This window comes from Panulirus ornatus, chromosome 10, assembly GCF_036320965.1.
Source record: "Panulirus ornatus isolate Po-2019 chromosome 10, ASM3632096v1, whole genome shotgun sequence".
In the NCBI taxonomy this organism is placed as follows: domain Eukaryota; kingdom Metazoa; phylum Arthropoda; class Malacostraca; order Decapoda; family Palinuridae; genus Panulirus; species Panulirus ornatus.
This window is the reverse complement of record NC_092233.1, coordinates 22,523,924-22,550,701: the sequence shown is the minus strand read 5'-3', so window position 1 is coordinate 22,550,701 and position 26,778 is coordinate 22,523,924. Positions and strand designations below refer to the sequence as shown.

Here is a 26,778-nt window from a genome sequence, read left to right as displayed (position 1 = left end):
TCAGATCAGCTACAAAAAAATGTTTGAGATTAGTTACAGACTTAACCATGGAGCTCAGAGTTACATATGAGTTTACCGTCTCTAGTTATAGAATATTTTTGAGATTACATAACACAGAGTATTTTTAAGTGTGAGTTCAGTTACAGAAGATTTCAGCAGTGAAAAGCAACGGCAGTTTTAACAGTATGGTCAGTTGTAGAAGATTGTAACTGAAATTGCTGGTAGAAGATTTGAAAAAAAAGTGGTCATAGTCGTGTTTTTCAGAAGGCATTTACCTGTATTAGCTACGATTCAGTTTTTACTGGCATTTGTCGTCGGGGGAAAGGCCAAGTCTTGCGTCATCCGATTTAAGAGTTAACTGCTGGTGAGGGTTTCAGAGAATTCTTACCCGAATTAATATATATATATATATATATATATATATATATATATATATATATATATATATATATATATATATATATATATATATATATATATATTTGTATATAATCATTATGTAAGTATTATGTATTACTACACCAATACTGTATTTTGTTTGGATAAAGAATTTAAAATCCCTTCTTAGGATGCACCAAAGCTAGTCTACCCCAGCATGATGTTTTAAAGAATATATCGATTGAGCATACTAGACTTGCCTTCATCCGTAAACTGGAAATGACATGTTTTAGATGTAGCATTATAACAGTTGTCTGGCTCCCTCGTTAATTAGGTGAGCTGGAGTATTTAATTATACTTAGAGGTGTACCAGAGGCATAATTGTTGGGTAGATTTTTTGTTACACGAGACCAGAGTAGTTTTAATATATTGTACCCATTTGACAAATGTATAGTTATTTTGGAGAGAGATTCAACGCTTGAGAATGTTTTGTTTTTAATATTATTGCACACCGATGAGACTAGAGCATTTCATCAACGAAGGAATTGATTACTTTGATAAATAAAGACTGCGAGTGTCTTAACATCTATAAGACTGGATGGTCTTGACAGATAAGACTGAACAACGGTTACATGATTCCTATAGATAAGACTGGAGCATTTAACATCACTATAAAACTTCAATTATTTTGATGAGACTGAAGTGTTTTAGAAAGTGTACAGTAAGATTGGATTGTTTTGATGAATAAGACTGAAGCATTTAACCCCACATACAAACCTAGATTATCTTCGATAAGACTGAAGCATTTTAAGACCTACATTAAGAATACATTGTGTGATGACAATAAAACAGGAATGTTTCAGAATACCTATATTAGGCCTGGAACATCACAGCACGAAGCATTTTAACACAGATGCCAGCAGTATTGCAGTTTACCACACTTAATACTGCGAGTCTTTCAACACCAACATAAAACACGAGCATTTTAACACAGGCAGCTATAGTTTGTTTATATATATATATATATATATATATATATATATATATATATATATATATATATATATATATATATATCTTTTCTTCTTTCTTTCAAACTATTCGCCATTTCCCGCATCAGCGAGGTAGCGTTAAGAACAGAGGACTGGGCCTTGAGGGAATACCCTCACCTGGCCCCTTCTGTTCCTTCTTTTGGAAAATTAAAAAAAAAAAAAAACGAGAGGGGAGGATTTCCAGCCCCCCGCTCCCTCCCCTTTTAGTCGCCTTCTACGACACGCAGGGAATACGTGGGAAGTATTCTTTCTCCCCTATCCCCAGGGATATATATATATATATATATATATATATATATATATATATATATATATATATATATATATATATATATATATATAAACTTCTAGGTCTGTCGTCAGCAATGTTATGGGAACTATACGTGGAATATCAGAGTGTCTATATGGTATATAGTTACCTTATTAAGTTCAACGAAAGTGTATCCAAGGTTTGATCAACTTGTCAACTTTGCAGCATGATCCTAGTTGCAGGTCTATCGTCTCTTTCGAGCTTAATTATTCAACTGTTGTACGAAAGTTGGTTCTGGTGATATATATATATATATATATATATATATATATATATATATATATATATATATATATATATATATATATATATTATTGTAAGATTTTATTCCTTCTGTTTTGTAATGTAAGCTCACAGTCATGAAATTATTTTCTCGAATAATCCGAAGCCAACTGAGCCGGGTCTTCGAGCTGTCCTGTGCAGCAGCATAGAGCCGCCTCGATGATAAACAGTCACAGGTAATCAGGTATAAAGAGGTCCGGGCCGGGCCACAGCAGGCGTGTGTGGCCGGCAATCAGAAAGTGAAGCCGCCGGAGGGGAGGTTCATGGACGAATGTACGAACGAATAGTGACTAGAGTCCTGCGTGCGAGGTTTCGTCACTGCCTTCCCGGCTCTCCCTTGACACACACACACACACACACACACGGGGATTCGAATCCTGGGCGTGGCCGTCGGCCTACACCCAACCCAGGTGCTCATCGTTCCCTTGGAGCTGGTCGATAGAATGGGTACATGGCTTAGGCTGGTATGTGTGTGTTGTGTGTGCATTCTTACTACATAGGAGGAAAGACATATACACAAGGTTGACAGATGGGGCAACACGAGTGTAAGACTCTCTCCCCTTAACAAACAGACCACGGCAATTATTAAACACACACACACACACACACACACACACACACACACACAATGTTGTGAGCCTAACTCACCCGACCAGACGAACCTTCTAACATAAGGAACTTGTTAGTAATGTTGTATGTTGTGTCTTGCCGACATGCGTCACTGTTGAGTAAACAGATACCAGTCAACACTGGTTTGAATTCCTGTCTTTCTCTCTGTCTGACTTCATATGTATGTCTATATCTCTGACTCTCTTCGTATATATAGGTATTTGCAGGTATGTATATATGGGTGTTAGGGGACTCAGCCTTGCAAGTGATTATTTACATTGCGAGCACGAAGGCACCTCTGGCGAGGCTGTATCGCCGTCAGTGGACGAGAGTACAGTGTTGTCGAGGAACACCTTGCTCAGGACTCTCGTCATTTCGCTCCTCCTGCAGGAGCCTCATTGGAAGGGTCCTGGGGTTATTATGATGATAACAGCAATGATAGTTTTTCTCTATCTATCTATCTATCTACCTATCTGTCTATCTCTCTGTCTCTCTGTCTATCTATCAAGCGGGCATTAGATTTCCAGGACTGGTATACCCCGCCTGGGCCTGCAGGCTGGCCTCTGAGGCAGGTGTGGACGCTCGGTCCACCGTGTGTCTACATACACACAGGAGGAGGAGAGTGATGGCGAGACGAGTCGACAACACTGGGCTGTGCTGTGGAGAGAGAGAGAGAGAGAGAGAGAGAGAGAGAGAGAGAGAGAGAGAGAGAGTTGTGGTAGGTGGTCCACTGTAGATAAAGATAATACGGTGGTGTGTCCTCCTCCCAGCGCCACTAACCGTCCTCTCCTTTATGTTATTAACGGCTCGGAGCGTCACGTGACGTGATCAGCTCCCCATTTCCCCATTCCTTATATTTCTTTCCTTCATACATCATCTTCTGTCGTATTATGGGGGAAACTTTTCATTTGTAAATAATCTAAATATTGACCCAGTGGTGACGTCTCCTCCTCCCTTCCTCCTCCCATTCCTATCCACCAGTGGTGTCGTCTCTCCCACTCTCACCCCCCCCTGCCCAGTGGTGTCGACTCCCCCCTCACCATCCCCCCCCCCAGTGTTTCCCCCCCAGTGTTTCCCCCCCAGAGAGGACACCACCCATCTGGGTGGCACAGGGGACGTGTCCGGTTACCCAGTGGCTTAGCGGTTGGGGGAAGGGGAGAGGGGGGTAAGGAGGGGAAATTACCTGGAAAATTACCTCTTTGCTGGTACCAGCGTGTTGCTTGGTACTCTGGGTGCACGGCTGGCGTGACCTGGTGTCTCCTTTCTTATTTTTCCGTTGGTTTTATGGTACCTCCTCACTGGTTTATTTGGTTTCATTGTATTACCTTTTTTTTTCACGTTGGTATATGGTGCCTGTACTTATTTAACGTCGGTTTATGGTACCTCCTGACTTGATCAAGTTGGTTTATTGTACTTCCGTCGTATTTATTCAAGTTGTTTTATGGTACTTCCTGACTTATGTTTATGTTTATGGTGCTTCCATGCATTTTCGTACGTTGATATATGGTACCTGGACTGTTCTACGTTGTTATATCCTTACTTTTGTCACGTTCATGTATGGTACTTGAACGTTGGTTTATGATACTTCCTTAACTTTCTTACGTTGGTTTATGGTACTTTATTACTTTTCTGTTGATAGTTGGTTCCTTTTGTGCTTGCTTAACGTTGCTTTATGGTTCTTCCGTACTTTTTGCGTTGTTTTATGGCACATATTAAATTTTTACGTTGTTTAATGTTTATTGTTTACTTTTTACGTTGTTTTATGTTTATTGTTTACTTTTTACGTTGTTTTATGTTTATTGTTTACTTTTTACGTTGTTTTATGTTTACTGTTTACTTTTTACGTTGTTTTATGGTTATTGTTTACTTTTTACGTTGTTTTATGGTTATTGTTTACTTTTTACGTTGTTTTATGGTTATTGTTTACTTTTTACGTTGTTTTATGTTTATTGTTTACTTTTTACGTTGTTTTATGTTTATTGTTTACTTTTTACGTTGTTTTATGTTTATTGTTTACTTTTTACGTTGTTTTATGGTTATTGATTACTTTTTACGTTGTGTTATCATACTTATTCAGTTTTTACGTTGTGTTACAGTAGCCTCTCTTCTTTTTGATTAATGTGAAACTTCCTTACTTTTCCCTAGTTATACGGTACCTGTTTACTTTTCCCGTTGTTGTATGGTACCTCCTCACTTCTCCCATTGTTGTATGGTACCTCCTCACTTCTCCCATTGTTGTATGGTACCTCCTCACTTCTCCCATTGTTGTATGGTACCTCCTCACTTCTCCCATTGTTGTATGGTACCTCCTCACTTCTCCCATTGTTGTATGGTACCTCCTCACTTCTCCCATTGTTGTATGGTACCTCCTCACTTCTCCCATTGTTGTATGGTACCTCCTCACTTCTTCCATTGTTGTATGGTACCTCCTCACTTCTCCCATTGTTGTATGGTACCTCCTCACTTCCCCCATTGTTGTATGGTACCTCCTCACTTCTCCCATTGTTGTATGGTACCTCCTCACTTCTCCCATTGTTGTATGGTACCTCCTCACTTCTCCCATTGTTGTATGGTCCCTCCTCACTTCTCCCATTCTTGTATGGTACCTCCTCACTTCTCCCATTGTTGTATGGTCCCTCCTCACTTCTCCCATTGTTGTATGGTACCTCCTCACTTCTCCCATTGTTGTATGGTACCTCCTCACTTCTCCCATTGTTGTATGGTACCTCCTCACTTCTCCCATTGTTGTATGGTACCTCCTCACTTCTCCCATTGTTGTATGGTACCTCCTCACTTCTCCCATTGTTGTATGGTACCTCCTCACTTCTCCCATTGTTGTATGGTCCCTCCTCACTTCTCCCATTCTTGTATGGTACCTCCTCACTTCTCCCATTGTTGTATGGTCCCTCCTCACTTCTCCCATTGTTGTATGGTACCTCCTCACTTCTCCCATTGTTGTATGGTACCTCCTCACTTCTCCCATTGTTGTATGGTACCTCCTCACTTCTCCCATTGTTGTATGGTACCTCCTCACTTCTCCCATTGTTGTATGGTACTTCCTCACTTCTCCCATTGTTGTATGGTACCTCCTCATTTTGGTCGTTGTTACATGGTACCTCCTCACTTCTCCCATTGTTGTATGGTACCTCCTCACTTCTCCCATTGTTGTATGGTACCTCCTCATTTTGGTCGTTGTTATATGGTACTCTCCTACTTTTCCTTTATATATATTTTTTCATGGTTATATGGTACCTCCTCTGCTCTACGTTGGTGCATCATTACTTTATTTATTCCGTTAGTACTTAATATCTCTACTTCTGTTGGTTTAGGTCGCCTCATTTCCATCGCAGTTCGGTACCTCGTAACTTGCTCATGTAGTGTCCACGGTGACCTCGACCCTGGTCAACCTGTTCTGCTTCGTGACCCGGTAGCCAGCTGCCCTCGTGCCTCGTGTAACCTGCACGTGTGTGTGTGTGTGTGTGTGTGTGTGTGTGTGTGTGTGTGCGCGTTACCTGTACGTGGATTCGATGACAACAGACATGGAGACTCGTTGCTACCAGTTGTTCGAACTGTACGTGGGTCAGAGTTCCCACAGAGACCAAACCTTTGATTACTCTTTTCTTTCCCTTCCTGGAGGAGGTCAAAACAGACCTGAGGTGACTCTCGGGGAGGAATTTCAGTGACGGAGAAACAAATAGTTGCGCCACGGAAAAAAAAAAAAAAAGAAAAGCTCGTCCTTGATCCCTGGAAATAACCTCTTGAGCTTGACGGTACGGTACTCGAACTTGACGGTACGGTACTGGAGCTTGACAGTACGGTACTCGAACTTGACGGTACGGTACTGGAGCTTGACGGTACGGTACTCGAACATGACGGTACGGTACCCGAGCTTGACGGAACGGTACCCGAGCTTGACGGTACGGTACCCGAGCTTGACGGTACGGTACCCGAGCTTGACGGTACGGTACTCGAGCTTGACGGTACGGTACTCGAACTTGACGGTACGGTACCCGAGCTTGACGGTACGGTACTCGAACTTGACGGTACGGTACTGGAGCTTGACGGTACGGTACTCGAACATGACGGTACGGTACCCGAGCTTGACGGTACGGTACCCGAGCTTGACGGTACGGTACCCGAGCTTGACGGTACGGTACCCGAGCTTGACGGTACGGTACTCGAGCTTGACGGTACGGTAGTCGAGCTTGACGGTACGGCACTCGAACTTGACGGTACGGTAGTCGAGCTTGACGGTACGGCACTCGAACTTGACGGTTAGGTACTCGAGCTTGACGGTACGGTACTCGAGCTTGACGGTACGGTACCCGAGCTTGACGGTACGATACTCGAACTTGACGGTACGGTACTCGAACTTGACGGAACGGTACTCGAACTTGACGGTACGGTACTCGAACTTAACGGTACGGTACTCGAACTTGGCGGTACGGTACTCGAACATGACGGTACGGTACCCGAGCTTGACGGTACGGTACCCGAGCTTGACGATACGGTACTCGAACTTGACGGTGCGGTACTCGAATTTGACGTTACGGTACTCGACCTTGACGGTACGGTACTCGAACTTGACGGTACGGTACTCGAACTTGACGGAACGGTACCCGAGCTTGACGATACGGTACTCGAACTTGACGGTACGGTACTCGAATTTGACGTTACGGTACTCGACCTTGACGGTACGGTACTTGAACTTGACGTTACGGTACTCGAACATGACGGTACGGTACTTAGATTATGATGCCGTAACATCTTTTTAACTTAACCCTCCAAGTTTACGTCAAAGACCAGGCCACGATATTCTCCGAGGGTCGTGCCATCCTGCCCAGGAAGGTGTAGTACATACGAAGACATACGTCGCAAAAAACAATAGTCGCCCATCTCACTACCTCAACTTTTGCATGAAAGGCTTGGAGGGAGATTGATCCTAAAAACGTGGCTTTTTGGCAAAGAAAATCTTTGATCCGTGTGGAAGAGAACTTGACGCTGACAAAAGAAAATGAAGTTCCTTGCTGACACTGGTTGTTGTCGTCATGTGGAAAGTAAAATCAGTCGCGGGAATATACTCAGCTGTTGGAAAAGGAGACGAGATGACCCTTGGAGAACAACAGTCGATGCCGGATTAAAAACCTTAGCCATCAGGAAATAACCGACCCTCCTTCGCACTAGTCAGACTTATTATTGTCTTTCTTCTTCCCTCCTCCCGCCGCCACCCTTCCAGGAGGGATAGAGTAAATCAATGAGAGAGAGAGAGAGAGAGAGAGAGAGAGAGAGAGAGAGAGAGAGAGAGAGAGAGAGAGAGCAGGAGAACCTTCCGTCGAGCCACTACCACCTGCCTTTTTAAGAGTGTGTCACGGTGGCCGTATCCAACTGAAATTGAAGTGAAATATCTTGTTCAGTTGAATGCCTTACTGATGGTTCATTTAGTTTCCACGTACAAATGAGAGAAGCAAATTGACTGCCGATAGAAACCAGGTTATAAACAGAGAGTTTAATCAGAGATTATAAAGATTACAGTCACATAATGCTGTCACCTCATATACCTGTCACAGTCATATATATATATATATATATATATATATATATATATATATATATATATATATATATATATGTATGTATGTATGTATATATATATATATATATATATATATATATATATATATATATATATATATATATATGTATATATATATATATATATATATATATATATATATATATATATATATATATATATATGTATATATATATATATATATATATATATATATATATATATATATATATATATATATATATATATATATACGTATATATATATATATATATATATATATATATATATATATATATATATATATATATATATATATATCATTTGACGCTCAGATACCTGTCACTGTCATATGCCTGACACCATCATATACCTATCATGGTCACATACCTGGCAAAATCATACACGTGTTACAGTCATTACACCTGTCACAATCATGTATCTCTCACAGTCATATACCTGTTAAAATCATACGCCTGTCACGTTCATACAGACGAGTCCGGGAACACCTGGACTCAGGCATTTAAGAATAATGAGTCAGGTGAGGGAAAACTACACACACACACACACACACACACACACACACACACACACACACATTAGCTTGTATACCTGCTGTAGATGTATAGTTTTAGAATATTAATTGTCTAGATATACGTAGCTACAGTATTTCAGTGAGCGTATGGGTGAAGGGCACTTATCTAGGGGTAGGTGGAAGCCGGTGTAGAGTGTACAGTGGGTACAGTACATGGACACAGGAGGGTGACAGGTGGGGCCCAGGGACCCAAAGGGGTTCCCCCTCCCTTCACGGGGAGGTCCAGGAGGTCCAGGATTCATCAAATACATGATATATAGTTACAGGATAATAAGTATTGCTGGGAGAAACTTAGGTAACAACGTTTGTGTCATGCAAAGCAAGTTCCAAATATGTCGTACATATACAGAACATCGTGTTAACATTCCAATTACAGTGTCTACACAGACAAATTACGTATACACTGAGGTGTGTACATGAAACAGGACACAGTGTAGCATACAGTCGATAACTCGTTAATATTGACGGCAGTATGAGAGGTCAAAGTTGCAATACATGTTGGGCATACAGTTATAGAATACACTGGCACGAGGCACGTTGTTAACATTCACAGTAATACAAAGAGGGTCAGGGTACATTACTCACTGGACATTGTAGTTACAGAGCGTGCTTGTACTGGGCATGATTACACAGATGTTTACATAGTTAGGGGCATAGCTAATTTTGGATTTAGAGTCGGAATGTCTTCAAGGATATTACTGTCGAAGGAGCAAGCCTTATGGTCTAGAATATCTGATTTGGGTACATTTTCTAATACAGTAAATTGATTCATGTTCATCAGGTGCAGGACAAAGTCGGCATTTGAAATGTTTAGGGTCATGGTTTCTCGAAACTTGCCACATGTATCCTAGGACTATTCTGCTTGTTATAATATTGCATTGTCTAGTATGAGTCGAGTGTCTTCCATATTGATGTTTCCTTCGCCTAAATTGGTCATAGTACACAATACTGCGAGCTACTTGGTCTTTTATAATCTCTCAAGTGGTTTTCTTCCTCTAGTTTAGGAGTCGGAGAGCAAACAAGCCATATTCAGCGAGATTATCTTCATGGTAATGACGCTTATGTCCGACAAGTGAAGGCATCCATGAGCAGTGGTGCCAAGGCCACTGTTATGGGTCTATAAGCGGAGAGGGAATGATTGATGGAATAGTTTCCTGTAGAGCAACAGCTGGTTTGGAGTCACATAGGACTGTAGTGTGTACTCAGAACAGGACAAGGCACCTCATTGCCATGAGGATACTATAGAGTTCGCTGTGGGTTGTGCTGCACCAAGGGCTAATTCTTGCTTGCTGAGGGTGGATAAGGCATACAGCCTAGTGTACAAAAATGAGCGAAGAATGAACTAAGGCATCGTCAAGATGATTAAAATCAATTTACATCAGAGAGTTTTAGAAAGAAAACTGCTTGGAGTTACATACAAATGAATGCGTAGAGAAATGATTGAAGAAATAACCCCGGTGTTATAAGATGTAGCGTGCAGATGTACGTAATGGATGAGAAGAGAGGAAGTGAAAGAAAAAAAAAGCGAAAGAACAGCCATGATACATTGTTTAATACCTTGAGCGCGACCATGCAACCCTTCCTCGAGGTAGTGGTGACCTCGTGCATAACGGCTCGACCCTTCGGTATGATGGCCGGGCCTTTGACCCGACCCCTAAGGGTCAGTTCTCAAAGGCCAGCTCATCGCACACAGGATTCTACCCATCGTGCTCAGGCGTTCAAACATGACGACTGGGTAATGTATACACAAACACGCTTAAGAATGGAGAATCACAGAGAGTATGGGTTAACAGCAGAGATTAATAATTTCGCATTGATATAACAAGTATATTGATTAAGTTGCTTCAGTAAGATCACTATATATACAACAGTTATTTTAGGGAAATACGTCTTAGACTTAACAGAGAAGAATGCTGAATGTGGTCCCTTGATTTAAGTGGGCATTTACCTAAGACGCATCCGAAAAGACCTTCAAGAGATCGGATGTAGACACAGGTCTGGATCGCAGGAACCACCTGTAGGACCGTCATCAGAGACCAGAAACAGATCCTCCCCTTCCCTCAAGCCCAGCCTCCTACGTTGGGAGGGCCGCCTCAACATTCTCTTCGCGAAGGCCAAACTCTTGAGGAATCCAGTATGCAGAAACCATCTGAGGAACCGTCCGTGAAGAGCACACCCAATGAAGACCACCTAGAGAGAGAGAGAGAGAGAGAGAGAGAGAGAGAGAGAGAGAGAGAGAGAGAGAGCACCCACATTAAGATCCCTTTTACAAAGACCGTATCCAGACGCTCTCCTTGAAGACCGTGCATCTCGAGGGGGACCATATTAGGCGGGGAAATTGAATCGGGGAGCGGAACGGCCATCAGCACCAAGAGGCCCGTCATGCTAGGATGTGGTAATGGGCACCTCTGCATGCTGGAATGTTCCCGTTTTCTCTTCAACCTTCTTAGCCTCAAGTCCTTTCTTGTGGTAACACACTGGCGGCGGCGGTGTTAGGATGTGTGTCTGTTCTTCCTGTCGTGATAGGAATCGTAGGAACCATATTTCATTCATTTATAATTACCCCCAGAACTAATTTCATATAAGAGTCCTAATGGTAACGCTGCACCTTTGTAAAGTCTTTTGCAGCCCGAGGCTGCGTTACTTCCAATGGCAGGGAAATGTTGACTCCTTTTAGAGTGAGAAGTTCTTTGACGTGACTTTACTTCCAATGACACATTCTCGCTAAAGGTGACTCCTCACTCGCGGTGTAACCTTAAGCAGGTGGAGTCCAGTAACACCTAGGAAATAGTGTGTATATATATATATATATATATATATATATATATATATATATATATATATATATATATATATATATATACACACACACACATCTTTTATTAAATTTGTGTTAGGCTCTGCAATTTCCTTTTCTGTTCACAGTGAAATTAAAGGAAAAAATACCTGAGGGTAGATTATGACTGGATGGGTCAGTGTGGGGAAGGTCAACTGTGGGAGAAGCCCTCGAGAGCAGCGTTGGAGAAGTCACTGGGAGTGGTGTTGGAGGAGCCTTCGGGAGTGGTGCAGAGGAAACCTTTGGAAGATGCGTAAGAGAAGGCCCGGGGATGATGCGTGTAGGAAGTATGGAGGCGATGTGGGAAAAGCCCCTGGCTGTGGTGTTGGAGAGGACCCTGGCGGTGGTGTAGAAGGAGGAGCCGTGGGCCCTGGTGAAGGAGAAATCCCCATCGGTAATGTGGAAGATGCCCTCGGTGGTACCGTGGGAGAAGCCCCGGGCGTTGGTGTTGAAGCCTTGGGCAAGCGGTGTAGGAAGAGCCGTGGGCAGCGGTGTGGGACAAGTGGTATAATCCCGGGGGGGGTGGACTCCCCTCCCCCCCTCTCAACCACCCACCCAGGACCCGCCCTCCTGCTCGCCCGATTACCCACTCACTTGAGCGCACTCTGGCGGAGCGAAGCGTGGATATAATTTGTCCAAGACGGGGAGTACTCGAGGGAAACGGACGTGAATTAGGATGTCGGTCATCCTTCTAAAAAGGCGCGACGGTGTCTTCAGGACGTGACAAGAGGATCTGTCTTCGGTGACATTTCTCCGAGATACAGTATTAATCATGGTTGAGTATTTACAGGGAGTTGTTTTTTTAGAATGATTAATGAACTAACGCCGTCAGGCACATTGAGCAAGCGATGGCGTCTTTTCCTTTTCCGTTTGCTTGATCGTCCGTAAAGTTAGAGGGATGGGTTGTCCGCGTCTTGGTTCACGGCAACTTCGTCGTCGTCAGTGAGCGGCCCTTTCGGCGTTGCCTTCGCTCCATCTCGGCCATTTCCGTTCATCCATCTCTTCCCTTCAGGAGTTGTAATTTTCGCCGGTCGAGGCAATTTCGGGGGCGCTATCACCACCACGGATCCGTCATGGTCGGGGAGGCAAGTTCAAGTTCAGGGCTCGACACACCACAGTGAACTTAACCTCACGTTGTTCCTGAACTTCCTCCACTACCCTCCTCCTCCTCCTCCCGCTGCCCTACAATCACCCTCGACAGTACTCTCTCTCTCTCTCTCTCTCTCTCTCTCTCTCTCTCTCTCTCTCTCTCTCTCTCTCTCTCTCTCACACACACACACACACACACACACACACACACACACCGCCCCCTCCCTCAGCCTGTCCCCCCGTGCCCTTCCACTCCTCGACTCCGTCACTTCCCCTCCCCGCTCTCTCTCGAACGGTTGATAACCCGCCTACAAGTCGACGAATTAGCCAGTTTGTATAATTTAACTTGTTCGTCTGCCATCGGCTCGGCCAGCCTCTCAACAATAGCCAGTGTATGGCGCTGCAGGGGGCTCGTAGCGCCCCTGGCGAGCCCTCACACCTCCCTCGCCGCCTATTGGTCCTTGGCATTATGATGTCACGAGGGGGGCAGGCTGGGAACCCCGCCCACTGCTACTGGACTCTGCGTGGATGATATTAATTTGGATTTTTTTTTTCTCCTTTTGTGTCAGGCATGACGCGATATCACCTGTTCAGGCGATGCTGGTTGGGTGGGGCGAGGGGGGGCACAGATGTGTCACTGGGGAGAGAGAGAGAGAGAGAGAGAGAGAGAGAGAGAGAGAGAGAGAGAGAGAGAGAGAGAGAGAGAGCAGCACAGCCGCGAGCACAGCAGCGTTTGTCCTTCTGGATGCTGTGTAGGGGGGTTGTGGCGCTGGCTGACTGTGTGCTGGACCTCGGGGTTCCCACAGCTTGTCAGGGCGTGAAAGGGGGCCATTGTTGATGCCCGCTCCCCTGCCCCCGCCCCAGGCTGTCCCGCAGGGCGTCCCACCGGTGCTGCTGGCTGCCCGCCCCCGGCGGACTCCTCCGGCAACAAGGCAATGTTTTTTTTTTCTTTTTCTTTCTCCTGGTGTCATGGCGGCCGGTTCCGAAGTGCCGCTATTCGTGTATCTGTTTCGTTAGCTGAGGTGCGATGGTGGGGTTCGAGAGCAGTATGTATGTGTATGTTTGTGTCCTGCAGCTCTGTGTGGCGGAAGATAAACCCAGCAGCCCCTAGCATCCCCTTGAATGTATTCACGCTCCCCCACCTCCACCACTACTACAGTATTCCCCCCGCCAGCACCACTACCGGCCTCCTTCCCCGTCCCCTCCCTCCCCGGCACCAGCAGCAGAACCCCCTCACTCCACCCCACACACACACACACACACAAGACAGACCGCTGACAGCCTAAGCAGTCAATCAACATTTTTACACGTGTCCCTTAGATACACAGAATCTGAGGGGGTGAAAAGGTGGTCTGGTTTAAAAGGGGGCAGTTTAGGGAGGGAGGAAAAGGATAAACAGAGAGTAGGGAAGAAGAGAGAGAGAGAGAGAGAGAGAGAGAGAGAGAGAGAGAGAGAGAGAGAGAGAGAGAGAGAGAGAGTAAAAGGGGGGAGGGGAGTAGGGTGACGGGTGTGGGCATGAAAGGCAGCTCCCGGGCCATATGTTGAATGTTTGGTGCGCGGATTTTACAGACACAATGTGGAGCAGCTCATTGGAGCGACGGAAAATTGGGTACACATTCTTCGCGGTTGAATGAATTTTTAGAGAAGGGTCAGAACCACGGCCTGTGGAAACTCTGGCTTCGTTATGATGATGGGGGGTCCTCGGGTCTGGTAGGTCGCTTCGTGAACTACACAGTCGTGGGGGCTCTCAGGGTAGCTGCTAGCTTAGCAGGATCGGGAGGGGGACGGGCCGAGTTCTACCGACCGCTCTCGTGCGCAGCACTCCACCCGTCCACTTAACTGCCTCTCTCCCTCCCTACTTTTCTATGCCTTCTTCAGCTTTACGTAATCTTGATCAAGCGGCTTATTCCTCGTCTCATTGAGAACTGAGGATAATACCTATAGCTACTGACCGAGAGTCGTGTGTGGAGACCGTGTCTGCCGCCGGGTCGCGGACGGTGTCTTAGACGTCTGTAAGGAAAGCCTGAGGACGTCGAGTGACCAGACCCTGAGGAAAATAGCTTGGCTTTGAATGCTGAAATCGACCTCGTTGTTTGGTGATTGTGGTATGCAGGGGGTGGGTGGTGGTGGGGAGGGGGACATCAACGACAACGTTGATGCGTGTTGGAGAGTTCTTAGGTTCACGATGACTGTGTTTTGCGAGGGACTTTACAGTTGATGATGAAAATGTTGATGATCCGCCCGTGGGACTCGTCTGGTTGATGGCGCTAATGCCGATGTGTGTGTGTGTGTGTGTGTGTGTGTGTGTGTGTGTGAGTGTGTGTGTGACATAATAGATGGTGATAACAGTGTATGAGGGACTTGGCGAGATAATTTGAATTTGACGTATGTGGACGTTTGTGGCGCAATGATTCTTCAGGATCGATGATGACCGGTGCACCAAGAACACATATTCGTTGGGTTAATGATGAGTAGTTAGTTCGACGGCAGTGATGAATAGATGAATAACTAGATTACGGTATATTGGATGCAGGCAGCCATTTGGCTTGAAATACTCAGTTGAGGTATCACAGATATTACAGAATTGGGAGTCCATGATAGTTACTGGTTAAGATTAGGGTTAGCTGGACATTTCCACACTTTTTTTTGTGTGTGTCTGTGTGAGTGAGTGTGAGACAAGGATGATGCGTGAAGACCTGTCAATACGGAAGAGCCCCTCTGCGAGTGACAGAGTTCCTACGGGAACGGCAGTGCCCCTGTGGGAGTGACAGAGTCCCTTTGGGCCTCCCAAGGAAGGGCGGTAATCACCCCAGGAAAGCAATAATTGAGAGGATTACAGGACGAGGCAAAAAGAGGAGGCACCTCACAAGACTGCTAGTAATTTCCACATACCGCATGCCTATTAATTTGTCTCACCACGCCCACACCGCGCCAGCCAGCAAGCTCGCACCTCCCTCCCCCCCGACGCCTGCTGATGCATGCCCAGGTCTTAATTGAAAATAACAGTACATGAGGTCTGGCGACGTACACAGGTAACAGTCGGTCGATAAATGGAACGAAAACTGAGTTAGATTAAAAGAGGGCACGAAGAGTCCCAGCCCCGGAAATGAAAAAAAAAAGTCTCCGTGGTGTTGGAGGTCATCCTGCCTGCTCTTGAAGGCCAGTCAGACGTTAATTTGGGTTCTCCACACACACACACACACACACACACACACACACACACACACACACACACACAGACTTGTGGGTCTGGCTGGAGAGATGGTGGCATGACGCCCCTGGCAGCTCGTGCGACGTAGTAATGGTGTAGTGGAGCGTGTGTACATTTCGGACACATGATCACAGTGTATATATATATATATATATATATATATATATATATATATATATATATATATATATATCATGGTTTTATTGTATTGCCTAGAGCACTAGTTTCCAACTTATTCAGTACAATGAGCGCCATCTTGTTTTTCTTGTTTTTTCTCTGCGTAGGACATCGAGCGAACACCACAGCATTGTTTCACAAATCATGATCATCGATGAATGCCAACCGATGTAGAAGTTATTGTAGGCAGGTTTGGTTACAGTTAAAAAGAAGAAATTGATATATTAAATTATTATAATATTTGCAAAAGGATGGGTGTAGTGATGGAAATCGTACCGTCATAAAAATGAAAAAAAAAGAGAAAAAAAGGGAAAGTGTTGACAGGGAAGATTGTCATGTGTGTCCCAGAGCATGGCAGGGATCGCGAGTAGTAGAATGGGAAGGAACCGGAAGGATCCCCCGGCTTACAGCCTTGTTTACGGTGGTATGGGATACCAGACGGTACAGAGGTAGGATCCTGGGCCAGCAGGACGCCACAATGACATCCATCACTTAGCCACGTACACGAAGGAGTGTAGCATGTCCACCTTCCACACTTAACACTTAAGACGTGTACCACTTTACCCTCAACAAGCTCTTCACCACTGCCCCCCCCCTGGACACTACTGGACTTAAGCCTTCCTTCCTTTTACCTCGGTTCAGAGGTTATCTTCACTACATCCTCCTCCTCCTCACAACGTACGTAATCTTCATATCACCCTCGACGCCACTGCCCATCGACCCGATCGTTGAGGGTGAACTCTAAAGGTCGTCTGTAAAACACCCTCGACGCCACTGGTCTTTGATCAGATAGGGGTCAGGTCAGAGGCCACCATCACCACACTTATTATCTTCGCAACACTCTCTTATCTTCAGCTCACCCTTTGCTTCGTTAAACCCTGGCATGTAATGAAGATAGCCTCCGAGTATTTTGCACGACCGACTCATCTTCCCTGCACGTTGCACACCACTCGACACCACTGACCTTTGACTCAACGCCTGCGAGTCAGAACAGACGCATCTTCACTATACCTGGGTTAAGAGAGCTGATTCTTTGGTAGGGTAAAGCGAGGGGATTAGGCAAAAAGCGATGTTCTTTCAGTGAGACATAGCAAGAGAGAGAGAGAGAGAGAGAGAGAGAGAGAGAGAGAGAGAGAGAGAGAGAGAGAAATGTTAACTAAATTCAAAGTTGTAACGAAAAGAACAAGGAACAGAGTGAGAAGCGGCGAATGATGAGGATTTTCAGAACTTTAAGGAAACATTAAGATGGAAACGCATGCCTGCTGTGTTGCCCTCCCCTAGCCAGGTGTCTGCTGCTGTGTTGCCTCCCTCTGGTCAGGTGCCTGCTGCTGTGTTGCCTTCTCCTGTTCAGGTGCCTGCTGCTGTGTTGCCCCCCACCCCCCTGGCCAGGTGGTGGAGGAGGGGCACAGATGTGTGGGCGGCGATGGAGAGGGATAAGCATGTGGCCGATGGTGGAGAGGGACGGGCGTATGGGCGGTAGTGGTGATGGTGGAGGATGAGACGCAGGTGTGGGGCTAGGTGGAGGAGGAAGAGGAGGAGGACGGGCGTGTGGTCGGTGGTGGAGGAGGATGGGCGTGTGGGCGGGCGGGGCGGGGCGGGGCGCAGGCAGACCAGGTTTATGACAAGCTTGTTGAGATAACTGTACGGGTGGATGACCCAGGCCTGCCTGCCTCCCTCCCTCTGCCTGACCAGGCCGGCCTCCCTCCCTCCCTCACCTCTTTCTGCCTAGCCAGGCTGGCCTCCCTCCCTCCCTCTCTCTGCCTGGCCAGGCCGGCTTCCCTCCCTTTCTCCCTCTTTTTGGCCAGGCCTGCTTGCCTGCCTCCCCCTCTCTGCCTGACCAGACTGGTCTCTCTCCCTCCCTCCCTCTTTCAGGCCGGCCATCTTCACTCCCTTCCCCTCTCTGCTTGGCCAGACTGTCCTTCCCCCTTCCTTCCTCTTTCTTTCTGCTTGGCCAACCCGGCCTTCCTTCCTTCCCTATACCTGGCCAGGTCAGCCGGCCTCTCTTCCTCTGCCTGGCCAGGCCGGCTTTCCTCCCTCCCTCCCTCTGCTTGGCCAGACCGGCCGGCCTCACTCAGCTGTCTGGCCAGGACGGCCACTCGTTCTACCTCCCTCAACCTGGCCATGCGGCCTCCCGCCGGCCGCCTACCACCCCCCCCCCCCCCTTCACCAGGTGCCCGTGTTGGTTTTTTCCTGTTTATCCGTCTTTGTTCCGTCTGTGTGTGTCTGTCTGTTTGTCTGTCTTTATCTGCCCGTCTTAATTGTTTACACACAATTTAGACATTTATTTGTCTGTGCAAGTTCTCGAAAGTCTCTCTCTCTCTCTCTCTCTCTCTCTCTCTCTCTCTCTCTCTCTCTCTCTCTCTCTCTCTCTCTCTCTCTCTCTCTCTCTCTCTCTCTCTCTTTCTTATAATGTCTTTATTCAGCCCTAAGGTGGTTTAAGTTCGTCCTGTCCCTAATTCTTCCATCGCGTGTTTCTGCCGTATAAGTTCCTGAAGCGGTGCGCCATTCCTGCCCCGACCTTGACCACGCGCAAGACACCGCCACTCTCTATGGCATCACCCACCGCGGGCCAACAGCCTCACCCACTGCTCAAAGGAAGCCACCGCCCTGAGCCTCTCTCTCTCTCTCTCTCTCTCTCTCTCTCTCTCTCTGCCTTTTACTATAACGTACTTGCACATTTATGTCATTCTAATAACCGCATTTCTGCATAAACGCCCCAGCACCAACAGGTTCTCTGTATATAGACGTGAGGTGGGGGGACCAGGCGAGAAATGGTCTGATTGATATTCCAAGAGGAGTTGATTTGCCCTCATGAAGGACCACTTTTATCACCCAAAACCACTCACCAGTGTGGATACAAGTTCATCAAACTAGATCATCTTCGTGGTGGAGAGTTCCTAGGAGTTTTCTCAGCCGTAACGTCTTGAGGACGACGGGCCAAGTCCCTGAGCACGATGGGTTGATCCTTAAGCACGAGAAGGTAATCCTCGAGCACGGCGGTACGACCCTTGAGCACGACGGTACGATCCTTGAGCACGACGGTACGATCCTTGAGCACGAAGACATGAAGTGTGAGTGTGATGGCGTAGCAATTGACCTGACCTAAAAAGAGTTAAGTAGAATTTTAGGTCGTCAATGTCATTCCCAAGGGGTCGTACCGTAGTGCTAATTGGTCGTGCCGTCGTGCTTTAAAGGTCGTACCGTCATGTTCAAGAGTATCATCGTCGTGCTTGAGAGTTTCATTGTCGTGCTGTCATGCTCAGGAGCAGTATCGTCGTGTTCAGTGGTCGTGCCACGCCATGCATAAGAGCTCGAGATATGCGCTTTATTGCTTGCTGTTTTCCGTCAACTGAACTTGAATATCTACTACTTTCTAAATAGACGGGAGCTTTATATATCTTACCTCCCAACTGTTTGAAATGACCACTCATGTCACTAGCACATATCGCTGTCTGCATTAATTCTGTACGCGGCTAATTGCTGGCCCGTCAACAACAGAAGTGTGTGAAGTGTCAACATACAGGCTCCAGCCACCCCTGTGAGGATCTCCCGCTGGCGCTTGGGATTTTTCTTTAGTCTTCGTCTTCTTCCTCTGGCGTGTTGAGGAAGGCGCATCTTTGGCCCTGGGTCATGAAGCGAAGGACGTGTAGTCTGGATACTTGACGTGGTTGTTTGTGATTCGAGTGTGTGTCTGGGCTTGCTTGCGAAGAGTCCCCAACACTCGTACCCAGACTCTCACCATCACCAACGCCACCATTACCTCCTGGCCGGTGAAGGTTCCCCAACACTCGCAACCTTACTCTCACCATCACCACTATCACCAACAGGATGTTTCCCCAACACTCGCATCCACACCCACACCCTCACCACATCCTCCTCCTGGTCTAAAAACGAGAATGACATCGATCAGCCCAAACAGGTTCCTCGTCTCGTCTTGCATTAGTTTCGTTGGTGCTCCAGTTCTTTTAAGTCGTGTCATATTCCCTGTTCGTCATGGAGTCATCGTCGTTGTCTTCGTCGCCTTGAACTCCTCTCCGCCGTCGCCGCCGCCTTCGTCGTCGTCCAGGTACCAGTACTGCAAACACGACCCGATGTGAGCCTGGCAAACACTCGGATGATGCAATACAAAGACGCAGCGCCAAGTACCAAGAGGGATTAGCCTGATGGGTCTCTGGCGAGGAGACTGTGATGGTCTGTTGTGTTTGTCCTGAGGACTCGGTGGAGGCCGAGTGACTATGTTTGAGTCTCCGCCTGTGGTTATGAGGGATAGAGTCCGTCAGGGTTGAAGGGGCGCTCTTGAGGTCGAAGACATGGGTCATGGATGAGGAGTCACAAGCAACGCCTCGCATGTGACACTGTTGATTGGAATGAGGTGCGAGTGGACACGCGTCTGTCTCTCACTCTCTCTCTCTCTCTCTCTCTCTCTCTCTCTCTCTCTCTCTCTCTCTCTCTCTCTCTCTCTCTCTCTCTCTCTCTCTCGTAGCGTCTTTGTTATTGTGTCCCTTTGGAACTGAGATTTAATTCTTGTCTCTTGAGATGCTCGAGTTATTTTGATAGTAAGTTGTGCTCTCATCGTGTGCTGTGTTCGTGATCGGTGTGATGACCAAAATCCGAATTTGTTATATAGCTCTCTTCATTCTCGGTGATCTGTGTCTCAACTAACCTCTCTCTCTCTCTCTCTCTCTCTCTCTCTCTCTCTCTCTCTCTCTCTCTCTCTCTCTCTCTCTCTCTCTCTCTCTCTCTCTCTCTGTGTGTGTGTGTGTGTGTGTGTGTGTGTGTTGTGTGTGTATGTGTGTGTGTGTGTCCCCCTTTCCCTCGGAAATAACGAGCGTAAATAGTGGGTCCCATTAACGTGTGTTGTGTGCCACCCGGGGTGGCCACCCTACTCCACTCCTTTTAGGGGGGAGAGAGGGAGAGAGAGAGAGAGAGAGAGAGAGAGAGAGAGAGAGAGAGAGAGAGAGAGAGAATGGGTGGGAGGGGGGGGGAATAGTTACCCCCATGTCGAAGCTATAGTTAAAGGTGCCTCAGGAACTGCTGCATCTCATTTGTATTTTCTCTTGTTGACAAAGCTTTAGTCAGAGGGAGAGAGGCTCCTTCCCATCACGAGAGAGAGAGAGAGAGAGAGAGAGAGAGAGAGAGAGAGAGAGAGAGAGAGAGAGAGAGAGAGGAATATATTGCGTATTGTATAGAAAAGTTATTAGTCTCCCCTGGTGTCTCGCATAGTCATTGTGACAGAGTGAGCTCGGGTAAATCTTCCCACGCCTTCGTCATCTGTCATCGTCTTGAGGCACGTCGTCATCGTCATGTGGCACGTCGTTTTCGTCATGTGATACGTCGTCCTCGTCTGACGCAAGGCTTTCATCGTCGTCCGGTATCACATACCAAGCTGGCGCCACGTCTTTGATTGGTACAGGGTTTTTGATTGGTACAGGGTTTTCTTCTGGCACCATGTCGTCCTCCGGGACCACGTCTTTATCTGGTACCACGTCTCCATCTGGCGGCAGCTGTGACCACGTCATCATGTGGTATCGCGTCATCTGGTGTAGGTCATCATCTGGTGGTACCACGTCACGTCATCATGTCTTACAAACGTTCGTTTTCTATGATGTGAATCGTGTCACTCCCATGCTCTTTTGTCGCGTCATCGTCATCATCGGTTGTTTGCACGTCGCCCCCCTTGTCTCTTTCCTCGTCGTCTTCATTGAAAATCTTGCCTATACACACACACACACACACACACAAACACACAAACACACACACACACACACACACACACACACACACACACACACACACACACACGAGTACTTAGACATACGGGTTAACACACCAACAGACGCACGTGTAACTAAGCGACACACATATACCAGTTATGGGGTTTTAATTACAGTTTATGAGTGTGATGAAGTGCGGCAGATGTTTCCCTCTTGCCCGGAGTGCGGCGCGCGTGACCGGACGTGGTGGTGCCAGGCAAACACGTCCCCGCGCGTGCTCACCCACTCCCTCCCTCCCCCAGCACACTCCTCCTAGTATCCCCCCACCCCCCAACCCCCAACCTCTTTATACCTATCCAGCACAACACCTGCTCTTCCCTATTCTATTTGAGGGTGTTCGTTCGTCCCGTTGACTCGGGCCACATCTCGTCGGCAACTGCTCAATACACCTGTTGACACCTGTCCTCACCTGCATGTGTAAACACCTGACCGCTCCACCTGACTCCTTCTACTGCTTCACCTGTTGACACCTGTCCTCATCTACATGTGTGAACGCCCGTCCACTCCACCTGACCTCTCTTCCTGCTTCACCTGTTGACACCTGTCTTCATCCACACGTATGAATACCTGCACGCTACAGTTGACGCATATTGGACGCAGTTTGCTGATATATTAGGCCAGTAGGATGACGCAATTATAGACACGATAGTGGATGCAGAATGATAAAAAAGACAGCGCCTGAACTGTAGCTGTATCGAAAACAAGGAGACGCACATTTGACACAACAGAAAATCAAAATGGGCGTAGTAGCTGGCGTATTGTAAACAGACGTACCAGATGACGCAATCGCTTGAAATGACAGGAGACGCAACAGTGAACGTAGTAGCAGTCGCTAAAGCAACAGCAGGACGTAGAAGGTGACGAGGGTAGCTCCCTTCCCCCTCCTCCCCCTTTCCCCTTTCCTGTATACCGCCTCTACGTCAGGCGGGGCTGGGGCGGGGCGGGGTGGGGGCGGGCGGGAGCGGCGTTCGCTCCTCCAGGTAGCGTCAGGTGGTTATCATCTTCGGCAGGTCATCGTGGTTTGGGAAAATTACCGAAGTTGTACGCCAAATATTTTGTTTTTCTCTTTCTTTCTTTTACGCTCGTCTGTTTGGCGGTATCGGCGGGGGACGGGTCCTTCCTGTTGGTTAGTGAGCTACTTTACTTTCCCGGTCGCTCAGTGTGTGGACGCGCCGTCTCGGGGAGCGGCGGGAAGTTGAGGGGGGAGGAACAGCAGGTGGAATTGAGAGTGGGAGAGCATTGACTTGCGTACTTTAGGAGGACTATACGACGAGATGTTGGCTAAAAGAAAAGGACGGTGGCAGCAACGTTGCGCGCACCGCAGGAAAAAGATATGGTTAACGAGTCGTGTGAGTCGACATGTTTGTCAGATGTTGCGTGTGAGGTGGAGAGGTGGTATGGTTGTGGGCTGAAAGCCAGCAGCAGCTTTAGGTAGTGAGGAAGGAAGATCAGAGAATGGGCAGGGGATGTACAGATTGTGGGCGTAAGGGGGATTAGGGATGAGACTGAGGAAGGTACTGAGGATTAGACGAGGGGGATTGCGTTAAGGGATTGTGACATTTGTTCAGAAGCCATTATTTAGACGTTTGGGACTTAAGATAGGGATGTAGTGTTGCAGGAAGGGTCCATCGTCCCATTGGTCTGGTCTTGCACAGGGATAACCTCAACAACTCTCCAGTGTTATTCTAACAGTAAATCACGTAGTTAGTTATAATGGTTTCCTCTCTGGAGACTCGTAACTTTAAAGGGTAAATAGTGAAGTTTAACGATATACTTCACTTTCAGCACTCCTGATACATGTCTCTTGCCATATATATATATATATATATATATATATATATATATATATATATATATATATATATATAGATTGATAGATAGATAGTTATAGATAGATAGGTAGATAGATATATTGATAGATGATAGTCATATAGATACATAGACAGATACATAGATTGAATATATATATATATATATATATATATATATATATATATATATATATATATATATATATATATATATATATATATATGAGATAGCTACATAATTGTATTATTTTTCCCCAGAATTCCCTGAATCTTTGCACTTGTCATACCTTAGCTTAGGATGGGCACCTCTGCCAGTGTTTATTAATATTGTTTATATTTCTATGCATGTTGATTGTGTTAACCTTTTTGATGTCAGTAATACCACCATTGTTCTCACTGGTCACTAATCCCCTGGCAAGAGCTTTTAAAATGTCTGCCACTCTTGTAAGTTGAGCATATCGCTTCCTTACTAGGCTCATGACTAGGCTCATGGTCAGCAACCTGCTGTTGCATGTCAGGCCACTGGGAGCTCGTAAAGCCCCCATTAACAAACTAAAATCATAAAAAAAAACAATTTAATAAGATATATAAACTAATACTACTAATTTTTTAATAGGAATGTGCATACTAAAAAAATTTCATACATTTGAAGATTGTTTTAGTGTAATGTCCTGCTGTATGTAAAATCCCTTTTTAAGAAGTATGTCTGTACAGTTTGGAGAACACCAGAGATCATTTTATTTTGTCCCAGATAGTTTTCTGCCCAGATTCCTTCCTCTTTTTTTTTTTTTTTTTTTCATTTACTCTCCTCCACGATCCCTTGGTATCCCATGTCCACAACATGTACCTCCCTATGCTTGTTGGACGAGTTGTTGAACATTGATCTAACCCAGGGTAGGCATGAGCGAGAGGTACAGGTATGTGTATATGGCTCTTCAGTGCCCAGCTGGTCGAAGCAGGCACTGGGAGGATGGTGCCAGTGCCCAGTGCCAGTATAGACTCAGCGACACCTTAACACTACTATGTACCCATCAACAGGTGCAGGCTAAACGAGCGATTGCTAGTCAACAGTTCGCAGAGCGAGGCCTGTTCTTAGAAGTGAGTAGAAGAATATGGGCAGTCTGTAGTCCAGTACCAACAGTAGAGTGACGGTAGAGTTGGCGTAGTTCCGCCCGACCCCAGCAAGCCTCCAGGGTCGACGCTCCGCATGTAGATTGTTTGCCTTCATATGTAACGTATGGATGCGACGGTGGTTGCGAGCTGGTTAAGAGCCAGCTTCACCCACCGTCCTCCCCAGGGGGAGCAAGGAGGTCCTACGCGAACTCTACCTGCTGTAAGCTAAGGTGCAGACAGTAAGCATGTGCACGTAGAGAGCTGCATTGACTTCCGTAGTAAGGGCGGGATGGTGGTGGTGGTTGGTGGTGGTGGGTGGTGGTGCCTTGTCCTAGCTAGTACCACCAAGGGAGGGGCGGCTGCCTGACGCTGTGGTTAGTACCGCATGGTTGTGGAGTAGAGTCGCCTGTTGTAGTCGTAGAATCCCTGTTTCCTGTGAACTCCTTGAGGCACGACGGTACGACCCCTTGAGCACAACGCTACGGCCCTTGAATACGAAAGTACGACCCTTTAGGGTGTGATGGCCTGGCTTTTCATCTCAAACGCTTGGCCATCATGTCCGAAAGAGTCGCACCATCGTACTCCAAATGGTCGTATCGTCGGGCTCGAGGGTCGTAACGTCGTGCTGTAGGAGTTAAAGAAAAAAATATACCGGTGGCGGGTCTTTTAGATATTATGAATTGTGTACATATGTATTAATATTGTTTATATTGTTCTGTATCCTGTTATGTGTAATGATGATTATAATGTTCACCTTTTTTTTTCTGACGTCCTCGAGCAATGCACAACCCAGTCTTTAGGCGATTTCTCCTCTGGAGGATCTTCTGTGTCGGAGATTGGTGGTGGGCGGCTCAGCCAGAGCGCTGATTAATCCAGAGATTTGGTTACGCACCAGATGGAAAGGGAGGGGCGGGGGGGGGGGGTTTGGCAAACTCTTCCTCGACGGATGGATGGATAGAGAGATGCATGAATATTAAAACTAGGAAACGCTAGAAGGACACCAACAGCCTCTCTTTGGCTTCGTGGTAAAGCCATTCTGCGCATCGCAAATGGTGGTGGGTGAGGGGTAGATACTGTAGATATCCCACCATCCACCTCTGGGCCAGCTAGCGGCCCACCTGCCTCCCGTTGGCTAGTGCGAGCGGTGTGAAAGTCAGCAGAGACTGCCGGGAAAGGTGGATGTTTTTCGCCCGTGTCGGCGACGTGGGAAGGGTGGATGGGACGGGTAGAGGGGAGAGGAGGGTATGAGTGTTGACGTGTCACAGTCATCGTGCCTAGCGTGTTGAGAGGTTATAAGGAAACTCTGGGGTTAAGGAAGTAAGAGAGGTTGAGGAAGAGACAAGAGATGCTGAGGGACCATGATGGGTTGAGGCAGTAAGGTGTTTAGAAAGTAAGGGGGTTGAGGGAAGAAGGGGATTGAGGAAGTAAGAGAGGTTGAGGAGAGAAGGGAGGTTGAGGAAATAAGAGGATTAGAATTAAGAAAATTGATGGGGTTAGTGAAGCAAGGGTCTGAGGAAACAAAAGAGTTTAAGACAAGGGGGAGGAGGAGGTAAAGGTGTTGAGGAAGTAGGGATTAGAATTAAGGATGCAAGAGAGTTTGGGTAGACAAGGGAGGTTCAGGAGGCAAGGATATTGAGGAAATGATGGTTAAGGAAGCATGAGGGATAATGATTACATTACTGCTGAGGAGGAGAAAGAAGTGGGGAATAGTTTGCTCTCAGTAATACTGCAGACTTCATGAGAAGTGTCTCCCGTAGTGGTAGTGGCCACAGGGTCTGGAAGGACCACATGTTGGGTAGTGCAAACCAGGGACTGAAGTGAGTCCAGGACTGTGAGAGCCATCACTGCGGCAGCTCTTGTTATGGCGGCTTGTTAGGGGTGTCTTGGCCAAGATAGTACGAGGAGTACCTCCTCCTTAGCCTATGGCATTAACCTTAATCATGATGGTGCGAGGAATACCTCCTCCCTG

At 46.7% G+C, this 26,778-nt stretch overlaps 1 protein-coding gene across 3 annotated transcripts in view; it reads left to right on the top strand.

Annotated features, from left to right (window-relative positions):
* The window catches only part of LOC139750827 (transcription factor AP-2-epsilon-like), a 313,622-nt gene that overhangs the window by 161,921 nt on the left and 124,923 nt on the right, over nt 1-26,778 (top strand). For all 3 annotated transcript variants that reach the window (XM_071665597.1, XM_071665598.1, XM_071665599.1), the window contains exon 5: nt 24,735-24,794. In XM_071665597.1, coding sequence (XP_071521698.1) covers nt 24,735-24,794 — 60 coding nt within the window. The remainder of the gene's footprint in view (nt 1-24,734; nt 24,795-26,778) is intronic.